This window comes from Aulonocara stuartgranti (assembly GCF_965226115.1).
Source record: "Aulonocara stuartgranti genome assembly, chromosome: 20".
Classification (NCBI taxonomy): Eukaryota; Metazoa; Chordata; class Actinopteri; order Cichliformes; family Cichlidae; genus Aulonocara; species Aulonocara stuartgranti.
Genome location: NC_138956.1, coordinates 24,288,711 through 24,306,189, shown reverse-complemented (window position 1 = coordinate 24,306,189; position 17,479 = coordinate 24,288,711). Strand labels below are relative to the sequence as shown.

Below are 17,479 nucleotides of genomic sequence, written 5' to 3'. Positions count from 1 at the left end.
GAACCCTCCCCTTGTCGCCTGTCTCTGTCTTTCATTCAATCACATCCAAGCGGTTTTCATTTGGTTCTTCTCTTTGGCAGGGTCGTAGCTCTGAAAGACACTAGGAAACTGTACACCCTCTCCAGCCTCTCTCCCTGTCTGGGTCTTTCTGTTTTTCTCTTATCCACAACCTCTCTTAAATGATGTAAGTTTCAGGGAGGAATGTAGCCTTCCTAGCCAGGGGTCTAGCAATGGGTTTCACATGGACTTAGATGTGGATGTGGATTTCATTCATTCATATTTCACTCATTTCATGTGTCCATTAGTTCACGTGTCCAGTTGTAGTCTTGGACGCTGTAAATTTCATTCTGCTTTCAAAGGCATCTTGTGGTCTTTCTCCAGTCTTAGATGAAGCATGTGCCAAAGGAAAAGCCTTTTTTTAGGAGAGTCACACCTGGATATCGAGTAATGTTGGACCCAAAACATGGGGAAAAGTGTCCAGGCGTGTTGAGAAGTCTGCACATGAGCGCCTAGTTCCTCCTGCCTTCTGTCTTCTAGATGAATGCTACTGTGTGGATGACGAGTTTGCCTGCCCCACCCTCTGCATGTGGAAACTATGCCTCATTTGATTATAACACGTTGCATGTGTGACTCTTAGAGGGGTTGGCACATTGACTACAGTGAAGAAGTTTTTTTTTCTTAACTTCCTTAATGTAATGATCTATATTTCTAACAGTATTTATTTAATTTCTCTTGTTGCAGATTTACTGTATGTCAAGGCAGTTAGTTCCCTTACAGCAAAACCTTTTTTTGGATTTAAGCTCCCTTCATCGTGAGGTCTTTTTCCCAAGCTAAAATTTTCCTAGTGTTGGTGCTGCCTCTCATGAAAACATTTTTGGTTTCTCATTTGCATGTCCTATAACATTTTGCTACTTGTTTATCTGAAAAAAAGAAAACTGTGAATTCATCCTGCTGGTGCCTTGTAGCTATAATTTAGTGTAGGTGTTCTGCAGTAGCGCAGTGTCTCACAGACGCACTGTTACCTTGTTTTTTTCCCTCCTGCAGGGGTCCATCATTAGCAGTCCACACACACGAAGGAGAGCCAACACGCCTCGCGAGAGCGTGCCCCGCGGCCATCCATCCATCCCTAACTCAGCATCGACTTCCATCCTCGGGTCGCTCTTTGGCAGCAAGCGAGGGAAACCGCCGTCTCAGAGCCACCCTCCTTTCCCCCAACCTGGTCACCCCACTCTCATATCGCACAAGCCCCACCCGACCAACCTCCATCACACGGCGCAGGTGGTGCACGCAGTGCAGACCCAACACCACGGCCACCATCCCCAGTACTGCACGCAGAATCCCCCGCCTTACCACCACCACCACCACTACCACCCCCCACCTCACACGCAGTACCACCAGCACCCAGCCTACTCCTCACACGCACACCAACACGGCCATTCGCAGCACGGCCATTACAGCCAGCATTCCCACCACACCTCGCACTCGCAGCACTCTCACCACCACAGTCAGCAAGTGGGTTCGGCGCCTGGCGGACCCAAACCCAAACACAGTGGCATCAGCACCGTAGTGTGATGCTCCTAACTCAGAGAGGAGAAGCAAGGAGGGAACTTATTGAAGAAGGGACATTTGCTTACACCAAAGGGACTGACAGCATAACTCTATGGCCTGTCCACTGTGTTTCTGCTGCTGTGATGGAAACCAATCACATGCAGCCACCTTTTTTCACTTCCAGGTCCAATAAATATATGCAGGATGGATATTGGACTCAAATCTTCCACTAAGGGCCTTTACTAGCTTGCCTGATCAGGGACTTTGGTCCCATCGGGGTTTTGGGTGTACTGGGTATGGGTGGGGTTCTGCACAGGAAGATGCTCTTTGTTTTCCACAAACACCATCCGGCCGTGACAGCTGAGGAGAAAATAGGCTTTCTCACCAAGCTTCTCCCTGCTACTCCATTCCCTCAATAACCTGTCTTACCTTCACGTAACCACGGGGAAAAGATGGCCTGAGACGAAAACTCAGCTGACTGTTTTCTCTGTCGCAATGACATCACTTGTCGTGCTCAGCCTTTAGGAAGTCAGTTTTTCAAATCTTTGGTTTTGCGGATCCCAACATCATCTGAATGCTATTTGTTGTTGCCTCCTGTAGAGCTCATATGTAGTGAAAAACCTAGATGTAATCATTTCACACTAAATTAAATCAAAGGACAGGTGAAGAACTTGACTGAGTCAGTCATAGTAGTTCTAGTGCTGTATTTACTGTAGATGACAGCTATATGTGTTGTCTCCTAGCTCTCATAAATAAATGTGCCAATTATTACTGCATAATCTATTTAGTCAAGACTTCATGTACAGTATATTGTGTGTAAAGTAATTTGTAAGATTATACTTGCAATTATTATCAGCAAAAATGAACTTTATCAGTATTATACTGACTCTATGGTAACAGGATGTAGATCTGAAAGGAGTGAACTCCCATTTAGTCCGGCTGTTAATCTATTCTGGAATTTTTGCCTTTCCAAATGGATTAGAAAGAGTCTCTGGATGGCAGCTGTTGCATATGGGCCTCAAAATGCTGTGGAGTCACAGCTGAAGCTTCAAAGCAGACTCCACTTGTCAACTTTAGGAGCCGATAAAGTAGGTCGCTCATTAGCTCTGCTTCCTTCCAATATTGTGGCTGCATAAGACGTAACGTAGTGAAGAATAACAGCGAAAAAGGCATTTCCAATGCTACGTGGCTCTGTTTCTGTTACAAAAGCAAAGTGCTGGACATGTTAAGTCTGTTGCCTTTAACATGTGCAACATCTGCCTCCTTGACTCTCAAAATCAGAAACATTTCTTAGCTCTTCTTTTTGCCTTGTTTAGAATATTTTTTTATTCACCAGGATTCGGTGAGTGAATAAAATCAGTTCTTACATAGTGAAGTATTTTTTCATCTTTTTTTCTATTATATGTGCAATATCTTTGTACTGATTTTGTACATTAAGAACAAGCAAGGTGTCCCTCCTATCTGTGCATTTTTCGTGTCGCGTCATTATTTATTTATTTTGGTTTTTTTGACCCCTGTCAAGAGTCTTTTCTCAGTAAATTAATGTCTGGCTGTCCTCACGGTCTCATTAGAGGTACAGACTTGGAGTTCAGTGGAATGTCAAGTAAGTGATAATTTTGCATGTAATGTTGTTGATGTGAGGCTATCCTCTGCACATTGTATAACAAGTCAGTGTTACCATAGCAAGTTAAGTGCAATCATGTTCAGAAAATGCAGACTTGTACTGAAAGTGGAGGTCTCTTATCTTGTCGTCAGGACAAGATTCAGGTGAAAAAAGAAAAATCTTTTTTTTTTTTTTTTCATTCAAAATAAGGAAAAATATATAAAAAAAAAATATATATATATATATAATACTTACACAGTTCACAGTGGAAAGAAGAATGTGTGTATATATTTTAATAAAAGGGAATATACTTCTCCTTGGGCTGAACAGAAATATTTTGCTGGATAAGCACATTTGAAAGAACACTTTCATTGTTTTCAGGAAATGCAGTTACAATATACAAAAATGCAAACTGAAGAAACAAACTGGGTATATGTAAAGAATAACTTTCTACATTCTACAAATAAAAGTCTATTCTAGTGTGTAAATTAGTGACAGTAAACTGTTTGTCCCGATATTCAGGTTGTAAATGTATTTTAACATTCACGAAGAAAAACCATCGCCATAAGTCAGGCTTACACTCACACGTTTGTACTCATGTGACTTAAGACGGACATATCACATACTGGACATTAATGATCAGCTGAATGTGTCGCTCCACTGATATCATATCTTTGCTATAACTCTGATATCTTGGGATGATTTGAGACTGTTTAATCTGTTTATTTTTTTGGTGTGTGTTGTAGTTCTTCAAATGTCTACAGTCATTTTTTGCGAGAAAGTACCCCGGCAATGCACTGCATGGATCTGATGCATCATGTGTCCTATTCACTGTGAGCTAATGGGGGGGATTCAAAAAAAAGTTGGCCTATGAATTTTGACTTCTCCTTTGGTTTTGATTAGGTTGGAATTTTCAGATGTTGATGTGTTCTTGTTGTTCCATGTTAGCCTGGTAGTTACTAAAGCTCAGCATGCATTTCATCAACAAAGCCATTGTGTAAATTATAAACATGAAGAACATTGCACTTCCTTAGCTGAGGGCTTTCATCGTGTAAATACGGGATTTTGATGTGCAAACAGATGAGCTGCTTGGCTTAGAGGGTTTATCTTTATGACGCTGTTAAGGGACCAAGACTGGGGCTTAAAGGAGATGTACATAATGTGTATAGGATCAGTACTCTATTCTCAAGTTAAGATCAGGATGTATATACATCACCTCATGGATGGATGTGAGGGGTGATATATGAACATATCGACTGTCTCTGCCTCCAGCAGTGGTGAACTGACATTTGCTGTAGAAATCAAAAACAGACTGTTAGGAAGTTTCCTGCCATTTACATCCAGCTCTCTTTTCATACGTACAGCCCAGCGTACACACAGACAGATGACACACATCCTGCTGCAAGCTGTTCAGTCTGGCGTGAGACACATTATAAAAAAAGGAGGAGAGAGGAATGGCCTCATTTATATGTGCATTCTGTTTGTACAGTGAATAGTGAGTCAGTAAGACCCCAGTTATTGTAAAACTTCAACTGTGACAATGTTGAACACAAAATAAACAAATATATGACTTATGGTATACGTGTGTCGTTTGTTGTGACTCCATGGTTAATACAAATCAATCTGTCTTCCCCCTTTTTTCGGGCCGGGCATTTCACATTAGGGTCTTATCCTTAGCCTCTCATATCTCCCACTTTCCACTAGTGTTTCGGTGTTTCCACTAGAGGACATGAATAAAAATGACATGAGATCTGAAAATCTGTGCCATGACACCACCTATGGGTGAAAAGTATACACAGTTCTCACAAAGATCAGCCTGTGAAAATGGTTGTACCTACACTTACCTTTCAGCTTTAAACCAGTTTTGTAAATCTGAATGTGACACTCTCACTGTCCATTCTGCTTTGTAGCTCAACATTTCCATTAAGAAGCGTTTTCTCCTTGCCCTCGAGCTCAAACAGTGTTAGGTTTCCAAAAAATTTCTTATGTGCATTCTAATCCTCACAAAGCTTTTCATGCTCAGAGCTGTAATTTGCCGCAAAATGCCCCTCGTGCCCTCGGCATCGCCGTGGACGCTAGTAATAAACACTCTGCGGGAGAGTTTCAGACGGCCCCGCCACTATTTTAGTAGATAAACTCTTATCTCTTTTAAGCAGATGGATTTCCTTCATGTCGTAGGCGCTATAACCGTTTGTCATTGGTGGAATCCTCAAACTGATGCCGTTCTGTATTACGCGCGTGATTATTGTGAGCTTAGCAGCACATCAGTTACAAAACAGGGATACCTTGACATGGGGAGCATTTCTGAAATATTCTCGGGCTCAGATTTTGCACTGGACTAGGACGGTGGCAGTATGATGACATTTAAAGATGACTGGCACTCTGGAAGGTTTGTAAATTGTATATATCTATATTTAATGGGATGGGTATATATGGGTATATATCTATATTTAATATCTATATTTAATGACTTAATATTTTTTTCTAAAACTTCAGGCTATCCATGAACAATTGAATTCACCTTACACATTATTTCACTCATACACATTAAGATTTCGGTCTCTATAGCATCTTCTAAACCATTTTACATGAGACATTTTCACATTAAGCAGTTTTATTGTACTTCAATCTTTTTCTGATCCTATAGGATGATCTTCAGTTTGAGCTTCGTGTTCTTCCACGTCCTGGTAACACACAGTATCATTAAGCCTTGCCACTGTTCAACCCTCGGGCCTGCTGGACTGGTAGTTAACTGCAGCGCTTTAAACCTCGTGGAGGTGCCTAATCTGCCCTCCGACACCACAGAGCTCCATTTGCAGAACAACCGGCTCACCTCGGTGTCTCCAGGCCTGTTTGACAGATATACTGGGCTGAACAAGGTTTCCCTGTCCAAGAACCCTTTCCACTGCGATTGTCAAATTCACTACCTGAGGAACTGGTTGCTGAAGAACAGGGCTATTGTTTTGAAGGAGCCCGTTTGCTTCAGTCCAAGCTCTGTGTCTAACAAAGCCATCACCGAACTTAGTGACGACTACTTTTCTCACTGCGCTGTTGCAAACTGCACTAATGGGATATACAACATCATAATAGGAGTAGCACTATGCTGCCTCATTGTTCTGCTTCTGTGGAGCTTGAGTCTGGCCAGAAATTCCAATTTCACTCTGGATATAGATGAGAGACACTCAGGATTCGAGGCAGACTCCTTACGTTCACTGAAGCCCAAACACAGGAAGAGACTGCACACTGGACTATCAGAGGTCAGTGTCGACTCAGAGTCTCTCGGTCATACGGAGGATCTAGAAAGGCCGCTTCTCAACATGGAGTTACTGCCACAAGTTTTGGATGCGTTGCACAAGAAGCACAATATAAAGATAAAGGCTACCTGAGTGATCTTAGTCCACTAGAGTTACTCTTAAAGATTAAAGGGAACCCTAAAATATCCTGGCTTTTTGAAATAAAATGCACATAATAGTAGCCATTGGCTTGCTTGCCTAAATCATTTTTCCTTTAAAAAATAAAAATCCTCTGCTGGTAAGTGTCTTGTCCTTGACTTTTCACTCCTTTATTCATGTTTTCGCACCTTAAACTATAACAGACCCTTAATTGTCCTTTAAGTCCTGAAGGATTAAACTCTGAACATTTTGGTTATTTTGTAGATGATGCATCAAAAGTCAGTTTTGGTTGTTTTTTTTAAGTCATCTGAACTTTCTTTGCAGTCATGTTTTAGTGGAATATACTATACCTTTCAGTATTTCAGCTTCTTTAGTCATTATCACCCAGTTGTGCAATTTACAAATCATTTGAACCCTTTGCTCCTTTGACCACCGCATGTAGGTCCAAGTCCAAACCAATGCATTTCAGCTTTTAGCTTCTCCAACAAAACAAGGGCAAAATCTTTCATGATTCAGCAAACAAGAATTCCTTGGGGAGACACATTTTGTTTCTTTGTTTTCTTTTAATCAGAGAACCCTTTAAACATTTGACATTTTTAAATGCACCAGAACATTTTCTGACTTGTTGTGCGAAAGTTGTTCATTACAGTTACCCTAACCTTACTCTGACCCTAACACATTTATCGGTCTGCTCAAAAAATTAAGCGAACGCTAGAAAAACACATATCGGCTCTTTAAATATTCAAGTTGAAACATACACACATATACTAACAGACACTGCGTAACATCTTGAGAGTAAAATTAAATGACTCATTGAAAACCGAAATCAACCCCCTCGTGTGCTAGATTCAAAATTACACCAAAAAGCAAAGTTAAAAACTGTTCTCCTAGTTTTCTGAGCAGTATTTACATACAGTATACACGTATAAATTTGTCTTACAAGTGGTCTGTCAGTTATACTAAGAATGACCTTCTAAATTATAACAACCATGTTATGAAAGGGTGATATGGTAACACAAAGATGAAAGGCTGATCTGTGCAAAAACTGGTCAAGGCTGTCGAAACTGAAACTGTCAAGACAGTGCTATTAGAGGGAAAAAAATTGCACATCGAACAGTTGTTTTAAAGATACAAGAATTACTCTTATATTCATGCATAGATTTACCATGACAAATGGGTAAACAAATAGCTAAAAATGCAATAACAAAAGGTCACCGTAAGAATAAAGATTAAATGTTAATATGCTTCTTAAAAACACTGTCATTAGCTTGTAAATAAATATAGGATGGCTTCAGGGTTTGTAACAATCTAGAACAGTAGTTTTATCTAACAAAGATACTTAATAAGGTCAAATAAGGCAGTTCTTACACATTTCCTTATTGGAAAAAAAAAAGAAACAGGTAATGACTATCAGAAAAAACAACAGTTATTTAATCTTTTTTCCCCTCTGAAATCTCCTTTATTGTTAAAATTTTAGATGACCTATATTATGTCAATGCCCTGTCAGGTTTTTAAACAAAGTCCACAGTGTTAGGCTTCTAGAGGTCTGAACATGAAGTGGTACTACCAGTTTAATGCTCGCTTTCCCTCCCTTTCCCCCTGCTTGGATCTCCATGACCACACGAAGCCTGTTGGCTCAAAATACTACTGAGGCACAAACTTTTCTTGCTCAAAGATGAGATCAACAGCTTCTGCCACATCCTGCACGATATGGCCTGGCTCCACGAGACCAGGGTCAAATATGAAGTCCCGGTGCCCGTGGAACACAGTCTCCTTGATGCAGTGATTTGCATCAGACGGCACCTCTGCGTTGGGGTTATACACCCCTGTACAGACTAGGACAGACTTACAGGAAGTAGCAGAGGGCAGAGCGAGCTCGCTTTCCCACAGGCTGTCAATCTCTTCCTCCCTGGGCACTGCCGTGGTGGACCCAGTGGCAGACACCATCTTAGCAACAGCTTTGGGGTTTTTTCTCGCAACTCTCTCCTCCAGGTAGCGGTTGTACAGATTGGCTCCATAGATGTCAGTCATGAGGTTATCCCTAAAAATGCAGAAGAAAAGGGTATTACTCTGTGCCCCAGGCAGCATGCATGAAGTTGACCTATATATCAGTACATGTTGAAATGTGTGTGGTTTTTTCCTGGTGCTGAGTGCAAGTCACATGAATTAGAACAAACAATCAGCTAAAAAAAAAGCTGAAGTGAAACATGCAAGTCCCCAAATTAAAGCACGACAGAATGACATGCTAACTAACACACGTAAGCATTTAAAAGCGAACAGTTTTCTCATCAAATTATTGAGCAACGTTTCAGTAAAATCTTCTTTTGATAGCCTATCTGTCTATCAGACATCATGATAAGTGAGTTCTGGTCTTATGTTAAGTATAAAGGCAAAACAGAGTTAAAAGCTGGTGTCTCACCCTATAGCATATAGGGAAGTAACGGGAAGTTCCCACTGCCTCTGCATGGCCTGGCTTCTGATGAGGTACTCTGCAAAATGGTAAGTCAGCTCACTGGGTTTTCCCATAAGAGCCTCATACTTCAGATCTTTGCCGGTTATCTTCTTGTAGATGTTCTCTAGGCACACAAGAAATGTTCCATGGCCAAACCTGGAACAAAATGAGACGGTGAAAGACAGATATGTCAGTACACTGATTTGATTACTTGAAAGACTGTTTTAGTTTCTTAAGTACAATTTTTTTAAAAACATTTTATATAAAAAGACAGATTTTTGTAACGTTTACCGAGGAGAATGTGCCTCAGCCATCCACATGAGGTCCATGTTGCAGGCCAGCAGGTGAAGTTGAGGAGTGTTTTGGGTTTGGTGACTACTACCGAGGTTACCATTGGTCAACAGAACGTCAACTATCAGCTGCAGGTTGGTTTCCCATCGGATCGGCTCGCCGAACAAAACCACAGCTGTTTGTGGAATTCAAAGATTAGAACAGCGTTCATCAAAATTGCAAGAATTTCAAAACTATCAAAGCAGATGTTAGTAAGTGTACCATGTCAATGACAAAAGATAAACGTTTAATTTGAGAAGAGCCAACTGTTTTTACCTTCAATTTTCGGAAGGCTGACAACAGGATTGGACTACATTTAAAGAAGGGAAATTAAAGTTATGACATTATATTATACATATCTCCAACATCATGTTTGTGCACCAGATTGTAAAATCTCACCGGCAATTTTGGTCTCCTGTTGTGATCCACCATGTCCAGCAATGGGTACGATTCTCTAAGCATATCAATACTGATTACATTCTTAAAGCCCACACTAAAGACAGAATGTTAAGGAGAAATGAAGAAGTAATACTCAAGTTTAAATGTAAATATATAAATTATATTGTAAATTTAAACAAAGCAGATTTCTAGGATACTTTTTAGCAATTTCCAGGACAGGTCCTTGTCCTGACACCAAGACACACTTGTCATGGAACTTCTTAAACATCCTCAGGGGACTATGGGACATGATAACTTGGTCTTGTGTGATCTGAAAATAGCACAGTTGTAGTGAGGTTAATAGCAAAGTTGTCAGGTGAGACCAAATTATCCAAAAATAATCAGAGATAAAACGTAACAACTTCAGTTTCAGTACTGTGCACAAGTCTCAAGCCACCACCCATTTCTTTACATTTTGCTTCCAAAGAGCCAGATTTTCTTGAACACTGACTTCGTTTTTACTCATTTTCAGTCCAGTCCTTTTACCTGAACATTTCCAAAATAATAATTGTTGTTGTCATTCATTCAAGCATTTAAAAAAAAAGGGCCGAACTCAAGAGATGAACTAGTGTTTTATATCTACAGGTTAGCAAATGGACAATTTTCAGTCTTCAGCCTATGTTGAAAAAACAAACAAACAAACAAACAAACAAACAAACGTGGCGATAGCAAATATTGACTTTAAAGCTTGTTAGAATTGTACAAACTCTGTACAAACATGTGTGTTTGTACAGAGTTTGTACATTGTGCATCTTTCAATAAAATTTCTTATTTTCCTAGCAAATTATTATTTCTTAAATAAGGGGAAACTGAAACAGTTTTGAATGCACTGCATGCATACACCAAAGAGCAGGGGATACACCCTTAACACCATTAAAACTTGCACAGGAATTTAAAACTCACAGGCACTCCCAGTATGTGAGAGAGCTGGTCCGCTTTTGTTTGTCTGAGGCAATTCCCTGCATTTGTGACAAAAACGACTGGCACCACAAACTGTCCCTGAGAGTCGACCAACTTCTCAAATGCTTTTGTTGCCGCAGGGATTGGCATCCTCCCTCTGACAAGCACGCCATCAATGTCGAACAACAGCCCAAACCTTGGCTGTGGCTGCAGAAGGGAAGGACAGACACACACTGATCAGCCAAACAAATAAGAACTTTTTTTAAAGCGGGGAAACAACATGAGTGATTAATAGCAGGCAAATTAAGTAGAATAACGGTTCACTGAATAACCAATGGGTTTGAATGATGTCTTAAAAAGGATAATCTATTACTCTGCACAGTATGACATTTCCAATGACACTGATCATTTATTATTTTACATAACTTAAATTCTTTGTAGGCAATCATCATTATCATCGTGTAAGAATGATAACAACTGGTTTCTATTTGACGTCAACATGGGAGACAGGAATCTATAGTGAGAACTGCTATGGTGACACAGCAGTACACAGACAGGCCTGTTAGCATATTACAATCAATCTTACAGTATCCCAAACCTCAAAATTCTTTCCCCCCCCTGGAGCTGGGACTAATTAAAACAAAGAAAGAACACAGTGTATCAGTGGTTGTTTTTCTCATGGTGGGAGGGGGGGCAAAAATACAGCGAGCTACATCTGCTGCTGCCCCTGATGTCAGCGCCTCTGTTGTTTCATCCCTGAGCGCATCCACAGCTGAGAAAGTTGCGAGCAACCCCGCACGCCACGTCGATACGATACATTGTAACAAAAAAAAAAACAATGCGAGAGAACAACAAACAAAGTACCGCCTTGTTATCAGTGTCAACGACATGTTGTTTGCCAGAGCCCGAAGCAACAGCAACAGCAACAGCTCGAACCGTACCTTGCTATTAGACTGAGTTCCGCAAAGCCCGCACCGAGAACCGACAATCCCAGCTTTACGACTGGCTTGGCGGTTACTCAGGGTGTACAAACCCCGGTAAAACGGCAGGAGTCCCCTCATCTCCTTTACTTACCCACCGGGTTAATGGAGAAAAAACAAAATAGACAATGTGTAAATCTAAACCCCTTAAGAAGCGTGAGCCGGCTCGCACCGGCCGCGCTGGCTGGCTGGTTGGTTGGGCTTGTTTTCTCTCATATATTTTCTCGCCTATAATTTGACTGGTTGAGACCCGATGACGACATATGAGGAGTAGGAGGGTCTTTTGCTGCATCTCTGCCGGAAGGAGCTGCATCTGCACCGCAACCCCCGCTGCCATTTTAGACACCGAGGTGGAGCTTTCCATTTCTTGTACGCACAAGACACGCATGGATCACAGAGGCCGCAGAGTAAAGACAAAATAGGAGAACTCATTGATCACCGCTCCTTGTCATTCCGGATCAAGTATATGTACAGCAGAGAGCTCAAAATGGATGCGGGTGAATCTTATTTAGCAATGACACAAACACAAATAGCTCGGTTTAGTTGCTGATGTCACATGCAGGAGTACGTCGAGTCCAAAAATTGCCAGGAATGTGCTGCAGGAAGCCTGATAGGCAAAAGCGATCCATCCAGTGAGGGAGTGTTTAACCATTTCTTAGTGGAAGAAATATGGCTGCTCATGTTAAACACGTAATTTTCTGGATATAATACTGCAGATGCAGACTAACAAAATGTCTAGATTAATATAAAGTACAAGATCCAGCTTTGCATGTTGTTTAATCCCACAATAATCTGTAGGTTATCTAGCAGATAATCCTTTATGTGAACTTCTAGGACACAAGCAGCAGCTCAAAAGTTATCAGCGTCCCACATCTTGCGCAAGATGTTCAGACGAGTTGAGAACAGAAGCATCTGTAAAGATAAAGTGTGGCAAAACGAGCTGTGGAACATGCTGCGTGTATTGCAAAAGAAATCAGACAAGAAGATCCTCCCCGTGCTCCTCCAGCTTTATTGATAGTTTAAAATTACATTTCTATTTTCTAGGACTTCAGTTGCACTTTCCTTCCGACTTAAAAACTGAGTACAAGCAAATGGTATTTATACAGTAGTCTAAGTGATATTGTACAAAAATAACATTTTTGATTTTCTGTGAAAACATTTTTCATTCCCAAATAACTCCTAATTCTGCCGTTCTGACAACTGTTGATGTTAAGTTTTGCCAAGGTAAAAAAAAAATAATTCCAAAGCCATTTTAAAAGGAAAAGTCTGCCTTGGACTACCGTGTTACTTAAATTGTAAACAGATTTCTATAAAAGAGCATGTTCCTTTTAACAACTCCAAAATTTTTATATCTTAGTAATATAACATGTAGTTTGTTATCGCCCACTTAGCTGCTGTAGGGCTGAAATGCATCATGTTATGAACTGTTTCCATGTCATACTCTCTTGGCCAACTCATATCCCACTAAAACAAACCAAAATGACCATACATGGAAGTTTGGTTTCCATTTACTCCCTTCTTCTATCTCATTTTACTGAGATACACTTCCACAAGCTCAGAGGTCCTATAGATTCCCATATGTTTAGTCCCGTTTATTCATCATCTCTGGTCACCAGTGGCTTGGAAAGGGGGGTTCTTTAACAAAGCATTATACATAACACCGCTACCAAACTAAAACATTTTTTGTATTGAATGCAGAAAGATATTTTTTTCACCCCTTTCTTTGTATTACATGTCGAGAGGCTCACTGGCCTGGGACTAGCCTCTGTTAGCCAACCTTTGGCCAGTGAAGAGGATTCAGAGAAAATAATACAACCAACCATCAATCTGAAAAAAGGAGGGGCAACAGAGGGCACTGATTATGCGGTGGCTTCAATGGTGCACTCTTTTGCCAGGTGGCCTGCCTTTCCGCAGTTGTAGCAGTTAGTCTCGCTTGCTTTACTGCAGTGTACAGCAACGTGACCAATCTCACCACACCTGAAAAAGAAAGAATGTGGCGAGTGTGATAAAAGCAGACTGTAAAATTAACACAAGAAGTATACCTAAAGATTAGAATTGGAGGGCTTCAAAATAGTAGAAATTTGGTCAAACTGTAGCACCAGGCTTGCTTCTCCAAACAGAACCATATTTACCTGTAACATTTCACCTTATCGCACAGCTTCTGGATGTGGCCAAACCCACCGCAGGAGTAGCACTTCTGCTCATTGGCGTGATCGCAGTCACGGGCCATGTGACCAGCTTTCCCGCAAGTGTAGCAGAGCTGCTCTCTCTCCTTTTTGGGCTCCTTGCAGTCCCGGGAAATGTGACCACTCCTGTGGCAGTTGTAGCACGCTGATCAGGGGGGAAAAAAATGATTAAAAAAAAAAAAAAAACATTTCTGGGAAAGATTGGTACCAAGTAAAACTGAAGAAAAACAATTGGAATTCACACCATCCTCAGTTTGGTCACAGTCCCTGGCCATGTGTCCTTGGTCTCCACACCGATAACAGAACAGCTCTGTAATGACACAGATAGATAAGCAAAGCAGAAAACTACAAGAATCAACCTTTTCCTTTCATTTTCACCCATGCCTTCTATAACTAAATCCAGTTTATATTGGGTGTGGCAAGAATAGTATAGTACCCTTGCCTCGTCCTCGTCCCCTGCCACGGCCACGCGAACCACTGGCATTAGGGCAGTGCTTGACCCAATGTCCAGAGCGGCCACATCCAAAGCACTCACTGTTGCTGCTCATCTCCATTACCTTCAAGAAAAAACAAAACAGAAATTAGTTAACACATCGTTTCATGTACTCAATGATCCTTATGAACACTGACTTTCAGTTGTTTTTCAGTTGTTCGCTTTAGCTTTTGTGTCAATTTCAACAAAGACCCCCTTTCCCCCCCTTGGAGAATGTGGCTATCATCTTTGGCACTTTCCAAACTTCCAGTTTTGATGTGACCATAAAGTCCAACTTAAGTCTAACCTCTGAGAGGTACATGTATGGACATTGTAGATGAAAGAAATGCCTTTTACTGGTGCTAAATTTGGATACCAGTTTGTGTTACATTCTATAGATGACAGTTTAAGTTTAGAATGAAGTTTAAATGTGAAATCTGCACATTAATCTAAGTCCATCTCTATGTGCAGACCACTATTTCACATTTATATTATCAAAAAAATCTTGCAATTTAATTGATGAAACAATTTAAGGCTAAACAAAAAAAATTCTGCCATAAATACCTAACATCAAAAAGTACATGAATATAACAAAAATAATAATGATTTTCAAGGGTGGACAAAGTAGGCTAACTCTTATTGTCTCATGTTTGAAATTGCTTATGCCAGTGTCAAACAACTTTACCACACAACTGAAACACAGTTACTACAGGAGTCATTCTAGTATAATGACTACGGGGTGGGGTCTAATCTAAAATCAAACAATAGTTTTTGCTTTTTTCTTCTTCCAAGCTCTAGTCTATCATAACTGACCACCAGACTACACTGAACTACTAAGCTAACTTACAAGGCTTCCTCAGCGAGATCATGCTGTAATTGCCCTAGGTCAAACTTCTGTTTGCTGATAGTGCTGAAGATATTCAAATCAGGAAGAATGTGAGTTAATTAGTAATCAATTCTCGCGTATTACCCACCCAAAAGAAGACCTGGGGACACAAAATGACTCAGATAGATTTTTATTGACTTTGCATACAGTGAAACGTGTTTCCTTTTTGCTTTACTGTCCATCCAAGTGTCCGTCCCACTTCAACTTTCGTCACTAAACGCCTTCTAAAATTTCGTATAACGTTTATCTACGGGCCACATGGGGACACCCAAAGCGCCTCGATTTGATGGAGAAAGCCGTGATGAAGTAATCCTCGTTAAAACAATCAATTTAATGCCACCCACTGCTGACTGCTACGTAAATAACCACGAAAGCATGCTTACTTAGAAAGCTAGCTTCAGAGGCCAGCATGTCGCATCGTTGATTTGTTGATTTAACGCCTTCAAAGATACCAGCAAACTCGAGGTCCAAACAATAGCACGATATCCCGAGTCGTTTAAAAAAATAACTGTATGTCTGTTAAATGTACATATCTGACTACATGTTTCAGAAATATTTTGCGTTTCCAAAACAGAAATCAAATACCAAAGGTTGAAGCTACGCTAACACGGGCCTAGTCACGTTGATTTTTCTGCGTACTCGCGAGACACCAATGCTGCTGGCTAGTACATGCTAGCACACCACCACACGACCACGATCAAGAAGCACGGTTCAGTCGACGATCAGTCCTCTTTCCCCATATAGAAAAGTGTCTCACCCACCGTTACAGCTATACATTTTCACAATACATTGTTTTCGCGGGCATTTGAGTAAATTTACCATAAGTATAAAATTTCCCGCGCAGGGAGCAAACACCAAAGTCGTTGTGACGAGCTAGCATTAGCGGGCCTGACCAAGATCCCGACGCTCCGTTAATGAGTCTAAACTAAACCAGTGCGTATTTAAAAAATAAAGAAAATTCGTTTAAACGCTCAAGTAACGGTTAACATCAATCTTAACATGCCTTAGTTTCAAAGTTAAAAGATATACAACGTAAATTGATGAAAGTATTTTAATGTCGTTTTATCGCTTACCTTGATGGCTACCTAGCTATGTCAGTGTTTACGCCTCCTTCTTTGCGCTACATGCGGTGCGAGCAGGAGTTCCTGAATTGTCATTCAACGTATCCATTAAAAGCTCGCACAGTCATTGGTCGACTACTCTGCGAGCGGCCAATCAGACATGAGAGGCTCTGGACACCGCCTCTGCGAATCAGCCAATCGTAGCTTTAGAACGGTCCCTTTTCCCTTAATCGACTGACCTTATTTTTCCCCCCTCTTCATGTTCAACATTTAAAAGCATCTTATTAAAACAAACGCTAGAGAATGTTATAGTCTTCGCTTTACCTGCACTACACTCCTCACACAAGAGGACAACACAGCGCTTTTATTAACTATTAATAATACGTTCTTCAAAAATTAACCACATGTGAGAGTCACAGCATGGATACAGTAGGCTTGCCCATACAAAATACTCACAGTTCTTCACATTTAATCTGGAAACTGAAAAGGTTTCTACGTGACAGTTTTTATTTATCATCTTTCTTCATTTTACTGAGGTTAATTTGCCTATAGGACTGAGCAAGTTAAAAACTGGTTGGTCTGCATGTCCCCATAGGCCACATCTAAGTAAAAAATCATAACAAGTACAGCCTTTGATCTCACAATATTTAATAAAAATGTTGGCTGTACATGTATGCCCCTATCATAGAGACTTGAGCAGTTTGATTTAAGACAACTTAAATTAGCTGAGAAAGATTTCAGAAGCAGCTTTGTTTACAAAATTAATACAATAAGCAATTTAGACATTTATCTTGTTAATCCAGTCAGTTGAAAATGTTTAAATGTGTTTGGCATAAATTGGCAAAGACTGGAGTATCGTTGTCATAATCTCTGACAGAGCAATCAAGCAACACTGGATTTATCTGAAATTATTTTGCGTTATTAGGTCAATTAAGAGAATAGCCAGGTGAATAATAAATATGTTAAAAATGTTACATTACACTAATGTTTTTCCTCTTATTAAGCATATCTGAATTTACTGTTTATAGGCAAACTGCCGTGTTTGTGAGTGCCCAAAGTTAAGAAATGAACATTAACATGTATTTCTGAAAACTTGTAAGGATCTGGGATATGAATGTTATTGTCAATAAACCTGTAACACTGATTATGATAAAGAGTACAAGGGTATGTGTTTCAAACTGGTGATTTCTCATTTGCACAACCCCAGCTCTTTAAAAACTCCTACTGTGAG

General features: G+C 40.4%; 4 protein-coding genes across 12 annotated transcripts in view; 2 read left to right on the top strand and 2 right to left on the bottom strand.

Annotated features, from left to right (window-relative positions):
- The window catches only part of iqsec1a (IQ motif and Sec7 domain ArfGEF 1a), a 97,430-nt gene extending 92,700 nt beyond the window's left edge, over positions 1–4,730 (top strand). For 7 of the 8 annotated variants that reach the window (XM_082518086.1, XM_082518093.1, XM_082518087.1 and 4 more), the window contains one exon: positions 1,045–4,730. In XM_082518086.1, coding sequence (XP_082374212.1) covers positions 1,045–1,572 — 528 coding nt within the window. In that variant the 3' untranslated portion in view covers positions 1,573–4,730. The remainder of the gene's footprint in view (positions 1–1,044) is intronic. The other variant, XM_082518092.1, reaches the window with a different exon arrangement.
- A 687-nt stretch (positions 4,731–5,417) lies between these two features.
- Positions 5,418–6,686, top strand: gp9 (glycoprotein IX platelet). The gene is made up of 2 exons (XM_082518687.1): positions 5,418–5,540; positions 5,799–6,686. The coding sequence occupies exons 1-2, from the start codon at positions 5,506–5,508 to the stop codon at positions 6,535–6,537; spliced, it is 774 nt and encodes a 257-aa protein (XP_082374813.1). The 5' UTR covers positions 5,418–5,505; the 3' UTR covers positions 6,538–6,686.
- A 400-nt stretch (positions 6,687–7,086) lies between these two features.
- On the bottom strand, positions 7,087–11,913 carry LOC309696535 (haloacid dehalogenase-like hydrolase domain-containing 5). The gene is made up of 8 exons (XM_082517810.1): positions 11,605–11,913; positions 10,667–10,870; positions 9,922–10,034; positions 9,725–9,818; positions 9,602–9,635; positions 9,287–9,461; positions 8,963–9,151; positions 7,087–8,584 (listed from the first exon to the last, which is right to left on the bottom strand). Exons 1-8 carry the CDS (start codon positions 11,722–11,724, stop codon positions 8,188–8,190), a joined length of 1,326 nt encoding a protein of 441 aa, XP_082373936.1. The 5' UTR covers positions 11,725–11,913; the 3' UTR covers positions 7,087–8,187.
- A 721-nt stretch (positions 11,914–12,634) lies between these two features.
- On the bottom strand, positions 12,635–16,030 carry cnbpa (CCHC-type zinc finger, nucleic acid binding protein a). 2 transcript variants are annotated; one of them, XM_082517812.1, is made up of 5 exons: positions 16,007–16,030; positions 14,272–14,386; positions 14,074–14,139; positions 13,776–13,974; positions 12,635–13,620 (listed from the first exon to the last, which is right to left on the bottom strand). In XM_082517812.1, exons 1-5 carry the CDS (start codon positions 16,007–16,009, stop codon positions 13,503–13,505), a joined length of 501 nt encoding a protein of 166 aa, XP_082373938.1. In that variant the 5' UTR covers positions 16,010–16,030; the 3' UTR covers positions 12,635–13,502. The 2 variants fall into 2 exon arrangements, with proteins under 2 accessions (XP_082373938.1, XP_082373937.1); XM_082517811.1 differs by lacking the exon at positions 16,007–16,030 and having other exon boundaries at positions 14,266–14,386.
- Positions 16,031–17,479: the final 1,449 nt, after the last annotated feature.

Coding starts and splice junctions, on each gene's coding strand:
- gp9 (XM_082518687.1), top strand. CDS start 5,506: ATGATGACATTTAAAGATGACTGGCACTCTGGAAG. Junction 5,541..5,798: donor GATGACTGGCACTCTGGAAG/GTTTGTAAATTG, acceptor CTGATCCTATAG/GATGATCTTCAGTTTGAGCT.
- LOC309696535 (XM_082517810.1), bottom strand. CDS start 11,724: ATGAGGGGACTCCTGCCGTTTTACCGGGGTTTGTACACCCTGAGTAAC. Junction 10,871..11,604: donor GAACTCAGTCTAATAGCAAG/GTACGGTTCGAG, acceptor TCCCTTCTGCAG/CCACAGCCAAGGTTTGGGCT. Junction 9,152..9,286: donor GCTGAGGCACATTCTCCTCG/GTAAACGTTACA, acceptor ATTTTGTTCCAG/GTTTGGCCATGGAACATTTC.
- cnbpa (XM_082517812.1), bottom strand. Junction 13,975..14,073: donor CTGTGACCAAACTGAGGATG/GTGTGAATTCCA, acceptor CCCCCTGATCAG/CGTGCTACAACTGCCACAGG. Junction 13,621..13,775: donor GATAAGGTGAAATGTTACAG/GTAAATATGGTT, acceptor TTTCTTTTTCAG/GTGTGGTGAGATTGGTCACG.